The sequence below is a fragment of the Dendronephthya gigantea genome, unplaced genomic scaffold (genome assembly GCF_004324835.1).
Source record: "Dendronephthya gigantea isolate DGI-Jeju-01 unplaced genomic scaffold, DenGig_1.0 000026F, whole genome shotgun sequence".
Classification (NCBI taxonomy): Eukaryota; Metazoa; Cnidaria; class Anthozoa; order Malacalcyonacea; family Nephtheidae; genus Dendronephthya; species Dendronephthya gigantea.
The window spans coordinates 95,914-116,410 of NW_021163036.1; the positions used below are offsets into that span (position 1 = coordinate 95,914).

Genomic DNA, 20,497 nt, shown 5'->3' on the forward strand with positions numbered 1-20,497 from the left:
ATGTGAACGTTGTTAAGACCAGCCTGGACCTGGCCTAGGCTACAAAATCCAGGCCAAAAGTAGAAGATGTCCTGGACCTGACCTGGGGAAAGATTTTGGTATGGTGAACAGGCTTTACCTAGTCCTGACAAATTTTGAACTTAATAGTATGATTTGTATAGCTTGTGACAATCACAGAAATCCTGCGATAAGCAGGCGCATTTCAGCTATCTCTTACTTATTAAGAGCGATCGAAAAGAAACACACTGTTTTATTTTTGGAACATCGTTTTATGATAAATCAGTCTGACATAGATGATTGTACAAAAATACCCCCCAGTCCTCCCCCCCCCCCGTTTAAATTGTTGAACGTACAAGATTCCTTTTCAAAACTAAACTTTATTAACGTCAATAAACGTACACACATACATGATACAAAACAGGAAAACATCGTACAATGACTAGTCTAAAGTATTCAGTTTAAGGATATATGTAATGCGTTCAACATTTGAACTTCATACAAGAAGGAAGGAAACAAGCAAGGTAGCAACAGGGGATTCGGATTGTATCAGCGAGAGTTTGACATTCTCTATCTTCCCAGCTGGAGCTTTGGTAGGAACAAGGAAGGTGATTCTCGCAAAGCCTCTTCGCGCACGGTAAACGGGACTTGGTGTTAGAGTCACGCTGCCATAACCACGATCATCCTTTAAACTTAACTTGTACGGCTGCACATAAGGACCAGTAACTCCTCGAAGAATTTGGACAATAAAGCTGGTTCTCCGACCTCGAAGAAGAACATTGGAAATTCCCCTATGTGACAACTTTAGAAGGACGGGCACGGCTTGATCGAGCTTTGACGACTCTCGTTTGAAGGAACTCCTTTTAATGTTTTTCCCTCCAATAGGAGTTTAAATTGTCCAGAAGGGGGCTTGAATTTCACGAAGTACCGAGCACGCTTGTTCACAGGGCTCAAAGGTAAACCAGCATAATGGTCCCTCTTTTTTCAACAACTCGAATTCTCAATGAGTTGGATTTCACCGATTTAGCACTCGCTACCGTGATAAACGCCTTTGCATCGAATCCTAAAAGATAAGAAATACGCATCTGTTGTAAAAGTGTTGACATAATTATACATTCTAAACCCGGAATGTGGGAATGGGTTGCTGTGCGATTTCTTCCCCGTATTGTAACGTACTGTGAATTTTTGCAACCATGCTGATGCTCGACAGACTTCGACCGACTACAACTAAAAACTAAATAATATTATTAGAAACTACTGCAGAAAATGACAATAATACAGTGAATATAATTCGGTACTTCGCCTACCCATCCACTTCCATTTTCAACCCCAAAACGGTACTCGCGACTTCCAGTGTTATCATATTTTGGACGATTGTCACGTCTGCGCATGCGCGTGACTGATTATTGGTATGGGTAATCGTAGCGGAAGTCGATCTTAACCTCCCTAATGAATCCTGCATCCCCTTCTAATGCATGTCAAACTGCATGGGTCTATCCATGTGCAACCTAATTCATGGTCATGCACTGGACCCGTTTAAAAATACACAAACTGAGTAATTTCGCACATCAAATATTGCCGAAATAGGAAAAAAGCAGGAAGGAATATAATAGGGGATGTAGAAAAAATCCTTGTTAATGAATTAACTTAAATTGCCAATCAAGCTATATGGGACAGGTTGGCCAAGTTTACCTGTGCGGGAATTATTTTTTAAAACTATGTAGCTACATAGCTAAGATTTAATTCTAAGTAGAACACACCTTGAAGTGGTTGGTCTAAAGGAATGGGAACACGATACCCACGTTCTGCAATGAACACGTAGTAATGACCAAAGTCGATGTTGACTCCACTCACAGCATCCACTTTGTATTTGTGTTTTCCTGAACTTGCGGATATTTGCAGCTTGTACACACCTGTGGATGGCTTCTCGATATCATAAACCACGCCTTTGCTTAGAAAGACTCTGCCACCTAAAACCTCATTTCCCTTTGGATCGTATAATTTTATACCACTTCGATCATATTCAACCACGACCATAATGGATACTTTTTTCAACGAGTCATCAATTAGTATAGAGTACATTATATTCAAAGCCCTTTTACGGCGTCCGCTTGCCACCCAGCCCCAATCTTTGGATCCTAAGGTAACCTGCCCTCGTAGGTCTCGTGCAACCATTTCACCTAGTTGTTTCAATTCGTAAGAGGAACGCAACTCATATACACGTCCACCAGTATCGCTCGCAAGATCCGTGTAGGACTGGTAGGCTGTAGTGTTACCGCAATTTTTGCGCTGAAAAAAGTTTATTTTTATATCCCCGTTTAAATAGGCAAGGTCAGTGACCAGATTTTTATTGCTTTCAGTCGCATCTTTGGGAGGAGCATCAGTGAAGACATACATAGACGAGCCGGGTTGGGGACCAGCCTGCAGTGCGTTCATCATTCCCTCGAAGGCCAATTCCGCACAATCGCCACCGCCGTGAGCTCTTAAAGCTTTTAGAGCCTTTAAGAATTCCAAACTTTGCGAGCTGTTTTTTTTGTTACAGGACCAGCACCTGCAGAGAAAACGAGATATGAAATTAAAGTTCTTCAGCTAAGTAATATTGTTGGGTGTTTGCAACCGTTTTAGGATTGCGGGGGTCATGTACGTGGTAATAACGATCCGACCTTTTTTTAATTAAGTCAAAGACTTAATTTTTCCAAGCGTTTGACATCGGAAAACAGGAAACCTTTGAAAGAGTGTTTTGACATGACCATGCATATGATTTCAAATGCTCAAGTTTCTATACAGCATCGTCTTGTTAGCCATATATTTCCACGCACTTAAAAAAGGAATTAAAAGATCAACGAGTGTGACTGAAGTGGACCCGTCTAGAAATTATTCTTCGGAATTGACGCAAACGGGAAAATAGCTGTGACAGATACGAAAAAAAATGAATAACAAGTCGCCGAAAATGCTAGCCGGAATTTTTTAGGTTTTATTATAGCCTTTCGAGCTCATTGGGTCCGTACGCGATGCGCCTCCATGCATGTACATAATCATACGCTATATATATTTTACAGTTCATACAGACTGCATGTAAAACTATATATGGTAAGTCTATTGACGTTATTGTTCAATGAAGTCTGTCTAAAAAAAAATAGAATTTAAATACGTGTTATTAACTTAATTTATGCATCTAGCTAGGATGTTTGATTGCTGAAATTATTTACATTTTGGTTCAATTTTTTTATAATGCTTTTATGTTGGATTAGAATGAATAGAATAGAATAACATTTGCTCCAACGTAACGCTTATAGTCCAACTAAGGCATTTAAATATTCTTTTAATAATCTTTGTTTGTTGGCAGATTATTGTTGAATTTTTTAAAACTAAAAAATTAGCTTGATCTCAGTGACCAGTACTCCTCTAACTGAACATCATAACTCTAACATATCGTAGATATGAAAGGGACAAAATTGAGTTCCAAACATTACAAATAGGCCTATATAGCTCAGTTTATAGCATGTATTGGACTAGTAAACCAAACGTCGCAGGTTGGATTCCCAACGTGGTCAAGATTCTTTCAGCTTGCTCGGTTGGTGACTCAAAGTAACACAATCACAGTATTAGTCACTTGAGTCATATACAAATAAATATTATATATGCTATATATTATATCATAAGACATAACATATCTGGCTGATTGTGAGAAATTAATACATGCACCGGCCAACACCATCCTAGGGCCTATTTTGCAAACTTCGCCGGTTGGTTAAGTAACAAAGATTTACAATGAATTATAGATACCTTACCTGGATCGTTGAATGGCGATAAAATATAATCAATATCAATGGAATCATTTTCCCGTGACTTAATTATATTTTCAGAAATAGTTTGAGCCGCTCCAATATCGCCTGACATGCTGCCCGTGTCGTCAATGACAAAAATTAAAGTAACTTTTCCATTGATACTTAGGAAACTTTCAAATGCTTCGACACCGATTTTTGCTTCTATATCTTTCAGAAATTTTCGGGCCCCCAGCGTCAGATGGCTCACGGCACGTTTTGCAATTCTAGATGAATCGCTTTTCCGTTGAGACAAAAACAATCCTTGCGAGGTCAACGATCTGAGGATCTTGGCATTCGTTGTTCGGTCTTTCGCTGCTTCTTTTATAAAGTTCTCCAGCTCACGGATAGTGCCGCTCTGGCTTTTTCTTCGACGTCGAACAGCATAGAGCTCGGCAATCTCTTTCTCGAATTCGTCGATCACTTTCAGGAAGGCGTTAGTGACGTTGTGAGTAGCGCCTTTGCTTCTTCGCAGGTCAGCTGAAAATTCCAGAAGTGCATCGCGAGCTGAATCCTGGTACCTTACGTGTTGATTTATTGCCTTAATTTCAGATATTTTCTTGTAGTACCTAAAATTGTCGTTGGTGAACGAGGTGTCATATTCGGGATTGTCAACCTTGTTGCTCTGGGCCAAAGATTTCGACTGAAAGTCGTTGCCCACACCACACACGTCTTTTATTTTAAAGGACGAATAAATTATTCCAAACAGGAAAATAGCTAATGCAAATTTTCCCATTCTTACTTTTATCCGCTAATGCTGCAACGAAAAGACAAAGATTATACAAAAGTAAAATAATTATAATGGTAGTCATTATGATAGTATAACTTACACGGACGAACTTTTTTTAAAGTTTACAAATGCGTAAATTATAAGCTCCAATAATTCACCCAATCCAATACTTTTCTCGTGCAACTTCAAGATTCGAATGAAAGAAATGCTGATCCCTTCCACTTATATGCGCACGGTAGAACGTTAGTAACCAGTGATCTGCATACACTCAACACTTGTCTTGGCATTGCAACTTCCTTTGCAGACAAGGAAGCAAAATACAAAATCAACTTCCTTTAGCAAAATAACTGAGATTCCATTTCTAAGTAAATACTATGCGGTTTTTACATAAAACAAGAGCCCTTCCAGGCAAAGGTCGCAGCTTCTCCCACTAGGTCTAAATATGGGGACATGCTTTAGAAGGGACCACTTGATTTTGAATTCTCTTTCGCTTTGCTTCAATTTCCACGCATACTTCGAGAGCTCTGTTTCCGTCGAATATTCGATATTGTTCAGAGACTTCTTATGGTTGGCAAAACGTTTCTTGAAGTCTCCTGCTGTCATTCCAATATATGCCTTCGTCTTTCCGTCTTCCGTTGATGTTATTTCGGCTTTGTAAACGAGGCTCTTGGTCAGACATTTTCCAGCTAGCGGGCACTCATCTTTTTTACGACAGTTGCAGTGATTCTCTTTGGCTCATCGTTTCGTTTTTCTAACAGACGATGGTTGTGGCTTGAGATAGCATTTTTGATGTTGTTCATGCAGGAGTAGCTGACCTTTACTGTGTTTCGATTAAAGATTTTGTGGAGCCGCGATGTTTGAGGGAAATGTTTGTCGATCAATTTCAGGAAATCACGGGACACGTTTGACTGTACGTTTTTGCTAAAGGGAGGATTGAACCAAATGACTTTTCGTTTTCGGTTGCTACTGATGGTTGGAGTTTTGCGTCTGGCGGTGTTGGTTGTGTAATGCAATTTGACGTTGTGGTTACTGCGGTTGAGTGCATTCTCGTAAAATCGCTCATTCATTTCATTCATTTGCTCTATTTATTGATATTGAGCACTCTTTGTTCAAGTACGGACAATATTTATTATTTTATATATATACATATATATATATATAATATATATATATATATATAATATATATATATATATATATATATGTATATATGTATATATGTATATTATATATATTATATATATATATATTATATATATATTTATTCATTTACATAATTCTTAAAATATTGGCATCGCTACTCTGAGTTTCATGCCACAGAGGCAATCATCAGGCGACTAAATTACAGTTCGTTACAAGTTTGATGACGTGCGACTTTCTTGTTTGAGCGTGCGTTTAAAATTTCCTGCCCAGAATTTTTCTCGGTGGCGGTACTTGGCGAAGATCTCTGATCTTTTGTTGAGGAGTTTGCTCAAACAAGAAAGTCGCACGTCATCAAACTTGTAACGAACTGTAATTTAGTCGCCTGATGATTGCCTCTGTGGCATGAAACTCAGAGTAGCGATGCCAATATTTTAAGAATTATGTAAATGAATAAATATATATTGCTCTATTTGCTTGCAGTATTGAGCACTCTTTTATCTCATACGAAGAATTTTCTTAATAATTGTTTATATATATATATATATATATATATATATATAATATATACATATATTGCGGTGCCCGCGCCAAGTTTGGTACCGCATTATATTCTGCGTGTGAGTTTGTTTGTTCGCATCAATACGTTTCCTTAATCGCCTAGTAAAAATTCCTTGCACATGCTTGGAATGCTTGGAATTTTTTCCTAATTATTACTATTAATCTTGTTGTACGTTTGCCAAATTCCTTTTTTAAAGGAACGTTCTTTTTTTAATTTCAAACTCTGATAATTGCGTGTATCTCTGCTTTTATGCACCCAAGAAGGACAAAAAAAACACCATTCGATTCAGCGTAAGAAATTATACTTACAGGTCTTAAATATATTACTGAACAAGAGTATTCGAAGCGATTTATGACGTTTGAAAGACAAACGAAATTGAATTGTTGATAAAGATTGAAAGACATTGATTGAAAGGTAAAGTCCTTTGGCAACAGACATGGGTTTTATAGCAGTTTGAATTTCTAGCACAACCAGAGCAGCCTTTATCGACGCATTCGTTCGAACGGCAACACAATTCATCGCTAAAACCACCGTCGTTGCCACAATAGTGATTTAAACACGAACCTACAGTATCATGCAGTCTCCCTCTTTCACAACAATACTGTTTTCTGATATCATCTAGCCACCACAGCAATACTAAGGCAGTGAGGACTGAGGGTAAGGATTTGTTTGCCAAATACCGCATTCTAAGTGATTCCTGCAAGTGCAGGTATCAATACCGATATTATCGTACGATAGCAAGCCGAAAGCAAACACGAGAAGATATTTCGTCACCATCATACACAGACGCCCGTCGCCCAAATGGAATGCAGAGAGCAATTTGAACCAAAATTAACGATTTTCGAAAATTTTCTAAAATGTGTTAAATGCTAAAAATTGTCGAATCAAAGACCTAAAAGTTACGAGACCATTGTCTTATAACCACTGGACTAAGAATGATAGGACAAACATTTGACCATTGAAACAGCGTATATTAATATTTGACATCATAACCAAGGAATGGTTATATTGTTTGATGTTTGTATATGAGCGCCAAACATGATGGAAACTTTACATAGGACAAGCATTTGACCATTAAAACAGCGTGATTATCCATTTCAATAAATTTGACATCATAACCAAAGCATGGTTATATTGTTTAATGTCTTTTATGAACGCCAAACATGCTGGAACTTTACATAGGACAAGCATTTGACCATTAAAACAGCGTAGTTATCCATTTCAAAATATTTGACATCATAACCAAAGCATGGTTATATTGTTTAAAGTTTGTATATAAGCGCCAAGCATGCTGGAAACTTTACATAGGACAAGCATTTGACCATTAAAACAGCGTGGTTATCCATATCAAAATATTTGACATCATAACCGAAGCATGGTTATATTGTTTAAAGTTTGTATATACAAGCGCCAAGCATGCTGGAAACTTTACATAGGACAAGCATTTGACTATTAAAACAGCGTGGTTATCCAGTCAAAATATTTGACATGATAACCAAAGTATGGTTATATTGTTTAATGTTTGTATATAAGCGCCAAACATGCTTACATCTTTACATAGGACAAGCATTTGACCAATAAAACAGCGTGGTTATCCATATCAAAATATTTGACATCATAACCAAAGCATGGTTATATTGTTTAAAGTTTGTATACAAGCGCCATGCATGCTGGAAACTTTACATAGGAGAAGCATTTGACCATTAAAACAGCGTGGTTATCCAGTCAAAATATTTGACATCATAACCAAAGCATGGTTATATTGTTTAAAGTTTGTATATAAGCGCCAAACATGCTTACATCTTTACATAGGACAAGCATTTGACCATTAAAACAGTGTTGTTATCCATGTCAAAATTGATAACATCATAACCAAAGCATGGTTATATTGTTTGATGTTTGTATATGAGCGCCAAACATGATGGAACCTTATACATAGCATTTGCATAGGACATGGAATCATCCAATCTCGTTCCGGGAGTCTGCAGGATTTCATCTGGCGTAGAAACAAAGGTTTGTTTTTATTTTTGTTTCCTTCGCTTCCTTTCCTCGCTAGAGGAAAATTGTAAAAAAATCAAATGTTAGCAAATAGTTGCAATTGTTACATACCAATCATAAGAACAATTTCCGCGAGTCTCGCTAAATTCAGCCTGGGTACGAGGGTGCCACGCCCACAGTACGCCTTCTTTCGAAATCAACAATCACTATTCACCACGACCTCTTTCACAGGTTTTTAATTAACCACCATGGGTAAGTTGGAACATGTAGTGTAATATCGCTTTATTTCTTACAATATTTTAGGTTTCCGCTCTCGAATCGATTCAAAATCAACCTAAAGACCCCATCGGGTGAACAATCTTTGCAACTACATAGTAATTTCGTATTTAAATATCAAAGATGTGCATTTAAATATAGAATCATGATTGATTTATTTAGAAACGCCTGTCGAGTCGTAGTGTGTAGCTTCTGCAAATACAATTGCACAAGGAAATCGTCCACGCCGTCCTACCAAACAGGATAAAATCTGTGCACTTTCCTAGACACTTTGCACGTGATTTCCCAACTTCCTTTTTCCAAATGCCCCAATTGAGCTACCTAATTTTCTATTGTAAAACCGAAATTTCATTAAAATTGCTATTTGAAAGTGAACAAAACGAAAGGCCTTGTTTACATTAAGCCAAGTTACCAAGCAAACCAAGTCGACACCACTGAGTTCTTGCCTGTTCCACATATTGTAAGAATAACTTGTGATGGTGCCACCCTGAGTTATAAACCGAGCAAGCTGAAAAATTAGCTTAACAATGGTAGGAATTGAAACCGGCAACCCTTGGTTGGCTAGTCCAATGCTCTTCCATTGTCAATTCCAACTGTGTTCAAGCTCATTTTGCAGGCTGGCTCATTTTGCAGGCTGGCTCCTTGTTGGTTGGTGACTCAGAGTCGCGCTATCACAATATTAATTCAAACGCCCAAGTCATATGCATATCTTTGACTTGTTTGGCTGTTATTTGATGCATCTGAGTAACTCATGACCATGAGAACACTTTGCCAGGAGAATTAAAACACTGATAGGCAAGTGGAATTAATTTCCCAATATACACATGCACATTGTTTAAAATTATTACTACCAGGGCATGAACTATGTGTAGAGTTCTTCATACAATTACAATGTATTGCAACATATATGCAGAGTTACATCAGTGGTTTCACATAAACACACAATCCTATTTTGCCCTAGCTAGCAAGGCAAATAACTTGGTTATAGCTAGGTAACCTTGCTCCATATAAACCAGGCCTAAATTGTGTTTATACTTCAAACAGATTATTTATTACTGCTAATTAATTTTAGCAGTGGTGCATTATTGTATCATTTCTTTTTCTAATTTCAGAATTCCTGCAGCGGAGTGTACATCTTCAAAGAAAAGCCATTTTAAGATATTTGTTAAAACAGTGTCGATTCAACTCTAGCAATGCTTCAAATAATTTTAATCAATCGCTTGCTGAAAGAAATGCTGCAATAAAGGAAGCAGGCACATGGAAAGATGAACGAGTCATCACTTCTAAACAGGGACCAGAAATTTCTGTTCAAGGATCACAAAATAGAATATTGAACTTTTGTGCTAACAACTATTTGGGTTTATCAGTAAGTATTGCATTTTTTGTGATATAATATACCTCTTCTTGGTTTCAAGGCATCTGATTATCTAAAAAAAAGTTTGCTTATCTGGTACATACCACTTTTTGGTCATTAGAATTGATCTGATAGATTTATATTATGAAGCAATATTTGATTACTTGCATTGTGCCTTCTGGTTTTTACCTTCATAAGTTGCTTCACTAATCTGAAGTAAGGTTCTTCACTCTTGTTAATCAAGCATTCCACTGGAGTTGAAGTTATAAATCCAATCTATACTACAAATCAGGCAACACCACGTCATCTAGTTTTTTGTCTTTTGTTTTTTGACATGTGTATTAATAGCTCTCATTATAGGACTCTTGGTATAAAGAAATATCCCCCATCTTTCAAAATTGTCAATTTATGATTTGTGGTCAACCTAGGTTTACTGGTGTAAAATTAGTTTGAAACTAGTGATATTTCTCATATCCACAAACTCATAAAAAACATAAGATGACAAACTGTGGTCGTTGAAATGTTAGCACATCATAAATTCAAGCAGACATTAAATTGTAGTTCGTTGCAAAATGCACGTACGATTCTGATTAAAAGTTGACTATCTTTTCATGCAACCGGTGCGATTCTTTATCTATTTGTGCGAGACTGTTAGCACTACTAAGTCTACTATTTTCATGTTTTTCGGCTGTAGTTTTATCCGATCTTTGTCTTTGACCGTCGGTGTCAACAACAATAACAGTTGTTAGAAATCTGACATGCCGCATTCATAAAGCTCAAAATTACTATGGGGTTAGCTCAGAGAGTCCTTCTATTAGCCCAAAGAAGATACTCACAAATTACGTGGCCGTTTTCTCAATTTTAAGCTTTTTCTTCAGTCTAATATCGCTTGTCGGTTCTCAAAAATCCATACAAAATTACAATATTTTTCCCGCGCTTTTCTATTGCCATTTTTGGACCCAGACCCTATTGCATGGATCTGGGGCCGTTGACCGAAAAACAGAACGTCGATTTTGGAGATAGCCTTTTTTTATAGATTATTTAAATCATGGTTTTAAACAACAATTAACTGAACACCGATTTACGCGATCTTGCAAAAATTCGAAAGCATTGCAGGGTCAACTTATAGTTATATATAGCTAATATGTTGTTCTTTGAAGTTTTGCATGGTGTCATTCAATATAGTTGTTAATCGCTTGTGATTTACATCATGTAAAAAAACATAAGCTTAGAAATTTAATAAATTACATGGTGTAAATCGCCAACAATTATCAACTGTAATATGTTGTTTTCATTGTCCGGTGTACTTTGTAGTCTCATCCTGAAGTGATCAACGCGGGCAAAAACGCTTTGGATAAATATGGAGCTGGCTTGAGTTCTGTTCGATTCATCTGCGGAACACAGGTAGGTTATCGAGATGTTTTACCCCAAACTGTTATTGAAAAAAACCTTTGCATGTCGCTTGACGTTTTCCGAACACAAAATACTGTTTTTAAAAAGCGTAATTTACTACATGACTGAAAGAATAAAGTTAAGGCGATACGGTAACGTCGGTAAGGTTGTTTTGAACATTTTCCCGCCACGTGTAAGAGATAATTTGTTACTTAACAGCCAAAAGCTTACTCAAAATATATATAAAAAATTAACTAAGATAATTTTATATTCTCTAGGATATTCACAAGGAACTCGAAAATAAGATAGCTCAGTTTCACGGTCGAGAAGACGCCATATTGTATCCAAGTTGTTTTGATGCAAATGCTGGTCTGTTCGAGGCAATTTTGGAACCAGAAGACGTTTTGATTAGCGATGAATTAAACCATGCTTCAATCATTGACGGCGTGCGATTGTGCAAAGCTAAGAAGTTGCGATATAAACACAGAGATATGAAAGGTAAGTATTTACTTTGAGCTGGGTTTCGCAATTTCGAAAGGGACACTGATATTACCAGCAAAAATCTCGTATTTTCCCATCATTTATGCCCCGAGTTGGTAATGAACAGAGTTACAAAAAAGCTGCGGGTACGCGGGTACCACCCGGAGGAAGGTTTGCTTTGAATGCGGTTTGTGAGGTTTGTTCAAAGTTGAACACTCTAATTGCATGACCATATGCATGTACCAAAAAACCAAATATTTCTTTATGCTGGTTGCCACTTGACTCAGTGACGTAACGTCATTTTCAAAACTTGAAATCCTACCGGAGAAAGGTTGAACTCTTTTTGCAACTCTGGTAATGAAATGCTCAAATTTCGCTCACAGTTTTTGACCGCAGAGATTTATTCTTCTCATTGCACAGACTTAGAGTCCATGTTGTCAGAAAACAAGGATGCCAGAACAAAACTCATTGTAACTGATGGTGTGTTCAGCATGGACGGAAATGTGGCTCCTCTAAGGTACTATAGTCATCTTTACTACATGCTACTTCACTCTTCTATAATAATCACTACACTCTTCTTCTGAGGGTCAATCTACCAACGTGATAACCTGCGATGTCTTTTTTTACTGTAGAGACATTGTTTCTCTGGCCGACAAATATGAAGCGATTATTTTCGTCGACGAGTGTCACGCTACGGGATTCTTTGGCAAAACGGGCAGGTAATAACGCGATTATTTGTTAAAAATAATTCACATCTTTTGATTGAGAGAAATCGTCTGACGTCATAACGACTGACGTCATAACGTGGCATACGACTTTTTATACATGCTAATACGTCACTTTCTTCCATGCAGGGGGACCGAGGAGTTCTTTGGGTACAAAGGACGTGTCGATATCATAAACTCTACTCTGGGAAAAGCGTTGGGTGGTGCAGCAGGTATTTGAATACAAATTTCCTTCGATGTTTTTCACAATACATCATATTAATGTTTACAGTAAAATTTTTAGCTGCATGTAATTTGTTGATTCTACGGTGCATGCAAAATATGCACTGTTTCGTAAAATATGCATCGAGTTTCTTTATCAAAAGTTGAAGTAATAGCTACGTTACAGTAGCCTGAAGTCTGCTGAAAACGTCTGATTTAAAACTTTTGTGTCCCATTTCCAGGTGGATATACCACAGGTTCGAAGGAGCTGATTGCTCTGTTACGCCAGAAATCTCGACCGTATCTTTTTTCAAATACCTTGCCACCTCCTGTTGTCGCCTGCGCTTCCAAGGTCAGTTAACGCTTGCTTTTGCTTGCCATAAAAAGTTTCATTTTCCCGCCAAAATATATGCAATACTAAAATCATTGGTTGCACTCGAGCAAGGGCAAAACCACTGTTTCAAATGTTTTCTTGACAACAGTTTATCTAGTAACCTGCGAATTTGTCTGCTTTTCTGTCAATTCAGGCTAATTATTTTATGAAATACTCCCAACTGCAGGTATTTGACTTGCTGATGGATGGCACTGACCTCACAACGAAGGTTGCTGAAAATACAAAGTTATTCAGGGACAAAATGACTGAAGCTGGATTCACAATCGCTGTAAGTAAAAAAATGTCAACCTGCGTAAGCTCGCAAAATATTTCCATGTTTCTTTTTAAGTCGAGAGCAGTCGAGTTGACGCAGTTTTTAATGCCATTCACATACCAAAATGCGCGAGTCGTTTCTCTGAATTTGGAAATTTTTGAATGACACAAATATTTGCAAATTCCTTCCCAACCTCGTACCCAGGGTTTTCCCTCTCCCTAGCGTGGTTTTAACTGGCATTTTCTGCATTCTCTGCTTTGTTTCTGCTAGGGTGAAGATCATCCGATATGTCCAGTAATGCTAGGAGACGCTCGTCTAGCCGTCGAGTTTGCAGATGAAATGTTGAGTAAGTCGCATTAGTTCAAACTGCACGATTTAATTTAAAATGCCAACACATGCATTGACATTGAAAAATTTAAAGATGGCTATATTCAGGGCTCTTTGATTGTTAAATAATTGAATATGCTATGGAACTGATGACCAGTGATGCATATGATGATGATTCGTGTTATGTATACTTTGAAATTCCGCAAGAAAACTGTTTAAATATCACAAGCATGCACACAGTCTACAATTGAAATATTTCTCCCTTTCCTTTGGGCTTGGGCAAGTGCCATTCTGTACGCCAGCTGACGTTATTTGAAATAAATTTTGTAGAGAGAGACATATATGTTATTGGATTCACATTTCCAGTTGTTCCTGTGGGTAAGTACACACTATAGTACATACATAAGCATTTGCTGGTTTAGCAGTGATCATGCAGCCTGTGACGAAATATTTTTGCCGCAGCGTCAACTGCATAAATGCCTTTTGCCTCGCACAGACAAGCTGTTTTCCCTTTAGCAATTTTTTTCTAGTATATATTCCTTCGTGGCTACAACAAACAATATTTCTTTGTCGGTCGTAAGCATTAGCGGTGTGAAGGAAGTTGATTTTTTTGCTATACTCCCGAGCATTAATTAAAATCAACCTGAGACGTTGGCCGTGAATCGTACGTAGATAAAAAAGCCTGGCTTGCGAGGTTATAATTAAAATCTGTAACTGAGAAATTTCGCAACGCTGTATGATGGAAATTTCGCTACCTAAAACGGTTAATGCTATCTCGGCTTTTTCATGTGCCCAAGTATTGAACTACATAGGCCGGACTATGAAAGCTGGATGGCGCTATCCATCGAATAGTGATGTTTTCGACCGTAGTGGGTAGTTCAATGAAATAAAACTACTGAAATGAGGCTAACAATTAGGGAAGAATAACTCTAAGAATACTAACATTCGACAACAGGGAATTAATGTAGCTACCTTTTTTATCGGAGGTAGCCTATATTTATGCATTTTGATTGGGTTACTTTACTTAAATGTAAACAAATTTGCTGATTGGTTACATTCGACTCACCCTCGGATTAACCGGGACATTTTGGCTCATGTGAACACTCGGGATTTTACGAATGAGTGGGTTTCTTCGATATGTCGTTTGCAAAACCCGCGTAGAATTTTGCAACGGAAGTGTGAATCTCTCGAATTTTGTCATCCAAGGTAAATCCCGTATACGAGTGCAAATATCAGCTTCGCACGGTCGAGAGGACATCGAGAAATGTATAAACGCTTTTATCGAAGTCGGAAAAAAGAAAGGGGTCATCAACTAATAATCTAAACAATGATTGTGTTCGTAAAATTTACCTTTAGTTGAATATAATATATTTATAGGGTTTCCCCAAAAAGAGACCATTCGAAAGTAGTTCTTGTAATACTTAGAATGTCAGGGTAAATAATAAATACAGTATTAGCAACGTTTAATTTTACGGCCGTTGCTTTAACTAAGACTCAGTGCTATTTAAAATTACGTAGCCATAAATTTTTGTGGGTATACTCTTACGTAGCCATAAATTATTAAAATGATGCATTTCAGTTGAGGAGGACGCCTCGTAAATGTAAAAATATAACTATGGTGCAAGATTTATTCCAAATAAACACTTTTGAACGCTGTATTCAAGTTGTTGTGGGTCGTGATTCGTTGTAATTCGAATTGGGCGCGGCGACAAATTATGACATATAGAACACCCAGCCTTCAAACACACTCTAGACACCAGTCTCGTTCTAAACACCAATTACATTTTGTTCAAGTTCTTTTTTGTGAATGTTGTTTTTACCCAAAGAATGCTATGTCCGCCATTTTGGATTGTCGAGAATAAGACACTGAGCTCTATAATAATTACAAAATATTATTTAGCTCACTGGAATATGCATGACAGCAATAATCAAATTTAACCTAAAACTTGTGTTTGGTAGGTCAAATTTAGAAATGAATAAAAACAATTTAATTAAAGAACGTTTGATTGCTACACGGTAATTCAGTAAGTAAAGGCTCACCTAGAGTTCACTAGGCTCACCTGACGTCATCCAAGATGGCCGACAATTCGTTAGAATTCAGAGTACAACAAGATTTCATAGATTATTCAAACTTTCTTTCAAACAAACTTATATTTTTCGTTTCCATTGTCTCTCAAGTGTCTAAATGTGGATTAATCATTGTAGAATAACATGCTTTTTAAAACGGTCCCACATCATTATTTCTGGTTATTTATTTATCACACTCAGTACAAAATTGCCAGTCTTTCAATACAGAAACTATTTACATGCTGTATGCCAATCCTACAGGTATCTGACTATAAAAAATATGTGACTCTAGCCTGCGGCGTGTATATACAAGGTGGTTAAAAATTATATAAATCGTTATAAAACCTTTTAAAGTTTTGATTCCAAGAGGTTCGTTTCTCGGCGTTTCTCGGTTGCATTTCTTTGGAATTGCGAGCAGGTACAAGCTCGGTACGAACAAGCTTTGCTATTGGTTGATGATAACATTGAAACACAATGAACGATAGAAATTCATTTTCAAAAGAACGAATCATAAACACAATCGCAAAACTCGGTCATGTTAGGTAGATATTACTGAAGCCTGGTAAAAACGATTCAAAGTATTCCGGAGGCAATTCGAAGGGAAAGTGAAATATTTGGTTAACGGAAACATCACTCGAGGAATCTCCTCATTCCCGTCACTGATCTGAAATACACTGGATAACTATACCTCGAAAACGTAGTCATATAGAAAACCACTTGACGTCATGGTTCAAGTGGTCTGTTAACGAAGTTAACGGATCCCAATTTGAAATGGTTAACTACATAACGCGCACTCTGGAAGTCATCTTTCTGGGTTGGTATATATTTTAATAACTAGTGTCTCAGTTAATACCACGTTAATTAATCTCAAAATTAGTGTTAATAGCGACAAATGCAGTATTTTTCCTGCTTCTAGGGCTACGATTTCGTGGTTGTAGTTGCTATATCCAGTCTATCATCAGATCAGTGATTACCTTAAGCAAAAATCGCCTGCCAATCCGCCCCCTGACGATTTTGTACCGGAATGTAAATTTCGAGAGTTTTTATAATCATTCATGTCTTTAGGAAAGTTGCATAAAAAAGCTGCTGAAAGTTGCATATTAATTCTGCAACTGCCGCTTATAAGTTTTTGGGAAATTGGAAAATTTTCGATCTACAAAGCTCCAAAACTTTATGATACTTATTGTGTGTGGAAATTATGTTAACTATACCTATCAAACCATGCCAAGATGCCTCTCTTCAAATTCTATTCCCTCATTCGGTAGTCCCCCGTCACCAGTTTCTAGTTTCTTCTGCGGCAGCGCGTACTTCAACTGTTGCCAGAACCATTTACTCTCGACGCTCAGATACGTATTCGTCTTTAAATACAACTTCAACTCGTCATCCAAACTGTCCACATCAACATCGTCAAAAAGGACGACGATCAAATAATTCACACGTCCTTTTAAGACCCTCCGATGCGCGGCACGAAATTCCAACATGCACCATTCGCTTTGTATGAAATTTCGCGATAAAACCATGATCATTCGACGACTCTTCTTAACACAGTCAAGGATAGTCTCGGCGATTGGAGCCCCCGGGATAAAGTCCCTGTAGTGAACGCATAATTTATACGGTGGGTTGTGATCTTTTTCCAACTTTTCTTGCAAAGTTTTTTCTACCCAAACTTTATCCCTGATGTTGAAGGAGACGAACGCGTCGTAGATCTTGGACGGGTCTGAATCGTCCACGCGGTCGAACGGATGCCAGTTGAATCTCGTGTAAAGAATAAGCTTCAGTTCTTTACGAAAACGATAAAGAAGTATAACTGCGATAATAAGTAGGAAGAAAATTGCTGCGACAGCATAGAATACGACGTCTCTTACAGTATGTATATTTCTATTCGCATTCTTTCCTGGATCAGTTTCCTTAGTGCAAACAAAATCTTTGTCTTCAATCGAAATTAAAGGTTTTGCTACATTCATCCCACCTGAACTACAAACAACACTTCTTGCACCGCCTACAAATGTTTTCTCTTGTTTTTTCAACCAGTTTTTTACCCAAAGACTCTCGCAATCACACGTAAAATAATTATTATTGATATCTATCTTAGACAATGTCAAATTTTGAAAACGTTTTGGAAGTTTGGTCAACTTATTCGAATTCAAGTAAATCTCTTTCAATTTCAATGGGGTATCAACCAAATGAACGCTCTTTATCTTATTGTGACCAGCCTTAATTACAGTAACATTTTCCAAGCTTTTCGAAAGAGTTAACTCTTCGATTTGATTATCCTGTAAGCATAGTTCAAATGTTTCTTTCGGTAGATCTTTAGGAACTGCCGTAAGGTTCCGTCCCCGACAGTCTACGAACGTGACGGAATCGGAATTGCTATCATGATAGCAACTGCATCTCTCGGGGCACTTCGGACAGTCTCGCTTCACGCACCTGAGATCGCTCGGGGGAACATTCAAAACTTTCTTTCCGCGTAAATTTACAGGCGACTGGCAAATCCAGGTATCAAAATCCTTCTCCGTAATTTCTTTTACGGTTTTTGTCCAATTTCGCACCTTTAACTGCAGCTCTCTCGTTCTACAGTCACAATGGAGGGGATTTCCCGTTAAACGAATCGTGAAAACGCGAAGAATAAACATGATTTTTTTTAATCTTGTACTGTTAAAATTATGCAAGTCAAAGCGTTCAATTGCGTTTCGTTGAAGATCTAAGATTTTCTTACTCTTAGAATTGAGCGGCAATTCATTGACTGATTTTGTGTGGATAGAGCTGCCCAAATTGGTGTGAACAAAGACGATGTTTTGAAAACTAACACTGTCGATTGTCTTGACAAATCCGGCAAAGTTAACTTTATTCTCCGACACATCGAAAGATTCTAAATTTCGAACGTAGAAACCAAACTGTGGGACCTCACGCAATTTATTCTTACGGAAATTTATTTTTTTCAGCGCGTCGAAGAGGCTTTGAGGTACAGCGTTCGATTCAACCAAACTTAGCAAATTGTTTTCGATATTGATCGTCTCCAATTTTTGCAACGTGTTCGTAAGAAAACCGTTCCGTAAAGCGTATATGAAGTTGTTTTTTACGCTAAGCGTTTGAAGATTTGTCAATTGTTTGAATATTTTTCCATTCAACGAGGTCAGACTGTTATTATCAAAGTTTATTGAAACAATATCCAATGTTTTTTCAAAAATTCGTTCAGGAATATGGCTAAGATTATTTCGACTCAAATCGACAACTTTTAAGCCCGTCACATCGTCAAACATCGTCGAATTAATGAACTTCAGTTCGTTTGCGCACAAGGAAATTTTATCCAAATTTCCGGGAGAAAATTTATAATTTTTGTGCTTGATTCCCGGGTTCGAATGAACGGCGAAAAATCGGCGATACAAGCGGGGGTTTACTATCGCGTCCTCCGAATAATGTGCGTCCAACACCGAAGTACGGGACAAATTTCTCGGAAGTTTCAATCCCGTTTTGCACCATGGGAAATTAGGTAGGGCCCGTAAATTGTTCCCGCATAACACTAAAGACTGTAAATACGGCATAGTCGTTTTCAAAATATCTATTTCTGAGCCAAGCAACAACATATCAAGCAGTTGTAATTCGGCCATCTTCTCCCAGACATACGACAAAAACATTCGGGGTATTGTCTTGTTTTTCATATTGCTCAAAGTCAACAAACCGATATTAAATAACCCTTGCAACTCGGCCTTTGTCTCACCGTTATCTTGTAAAGTGACTTGGTTATGCAGGTGCAAACCATGTACGTTCACGGTTCGTCCCCAAACTGCTAGGTCGGCGCCTGTGACGCGACAATTGCCTGTGAATCTGAGGTGTATTATGATGTCATTTTCGGTAACATTACCCGCTCGGCAAAAAGACACCCTTGCCGGGTTAGGACAATGGAACGCAACGAGGAACGCAACATGCCTTTCAGAAACGACGGACGTTTGGGCCATTCTTTGGAGGATATCTTCAACGTTTAAGGATACTGTGCATTCCATTGTAGCGTTTCGCGTTGATAGTATCAAGCCAACAGTTTGCGAGTTAAGAAATTCCCTTTTGCCAACTGTGAACAGCGGCAACGGTTCCGTGACTTCCGTCCCAAATTTGTCTTTAACATCGCATCTATTCGTATACTCTGTCTCCAGATTATTCGGACAACCGTCCGCTACGACATGGAAATTTAGAAGCCATATTAATGCGATGAAAAGCATATTTTCCTCACGAAGAACGCTCTCTCGAAGCTAAAGTCAAGACTCCTTAAAGCCAGCGTCCAGCGCTGTCGTTTTACTATTGAGCTACAAGCAACAACGTGTAATCGTTTACATTCGACTTCCGCATTTTCGCGTACACCCAGTCGGCTTAAGGAGGAATTTTCTTTAAGTACACATGTCAGTATTACAAAGACCAGGGCGAAACCAGGAATCATCCGCCTAATATGGTACTGGAACTGAATGCTGCTGCAGATATCAGTGCAGAGCTTTAATTTGACGGTGGCTAGGAGCGAAATTCGTAGTTCCGTTCTAAACCCGATGCTGTTTGTTTAAGCCATTTGACGACACTCGTATGCTTTGCCTTTGCGCTTTAAATCACGACGTTGATCAACGAACGCGTACTCGAATGCCCGACGACTGTATGCCAGAGGTTTGCGTGATGGCGTGAGCGGGCAATTGTCACAGCTGAACCCAGATTGTATTATATATAGCCACTTGTCCAATATCATCTCACGCGGATTGCATTGTTGGTTCATAAATAAACGACGGATTAGCCCCTAAAT

The 20,497-nt window shown here is 38.0% G+C and overlaps 2 protein-coding genes across 2 annotated transcripts; one reads left to right on the forward strand and one right to left on the reverse strand.

Moving 5' to 3' along the window:
* The first annotated feature begins 8,446 nt into the window (after positions 1-8,446).
* On the forward strand, positions 8,447-15,305 carry LOC114523175 (2-amino-3-ketobutyrate coenzyme A ligase, mitochondrial-like). The gene is made up of 12 exons (XM_028544039.1): positions 8,447-8,503; positions 9,640-9,893; positions 11,196-11,285; positions 11,552-11,771; positions 12,174-12,270; positions 12,386-12,472; positions 12,608-12,690; positions 12,922-13,031; positions 13,240-13,341; positions 13,597-13,672; positions 13,984-14,031; positions 14,860-15,305. The coding sequence occupies exons 1-12, from the start codon at positions 8,500-8,502 to the stop codon at positions 14,967-14,969; spliced, it is 1,281 nt and encodes a 426-aa protein (XP_028399840.1). The 5' UTR covers positions 8,447-8,499; the 3' UTR covers positions 14,970-15,305.
* A 108-nt stretch (positions 15,306-15,413) lies between these two features.
* Positions 15,414-20,152, reverse strand: LOC114523174 (protein toll-like). Its single transcript, XM_028544038.1, has 2 exons — positions 16,932-20,152; positions 15,414-15,526 (listed from the first exon to the last, which is right to left on the reverse strand). The coding sequence occupies exon 1, from the start codon at positions 19,932-19,934 to the stop codon at positions 16,935-16,937; it is 3,000 nt and encodes a 999-aa protein (XP_028399839.1). The 5' UTR covers positions 19,935-20,152; the 3' UTR covers positions 15,414-15,526; positions 16,932-16,934.
* Positions 20,153-20,497: the final 345 nt, after the last annotated feature.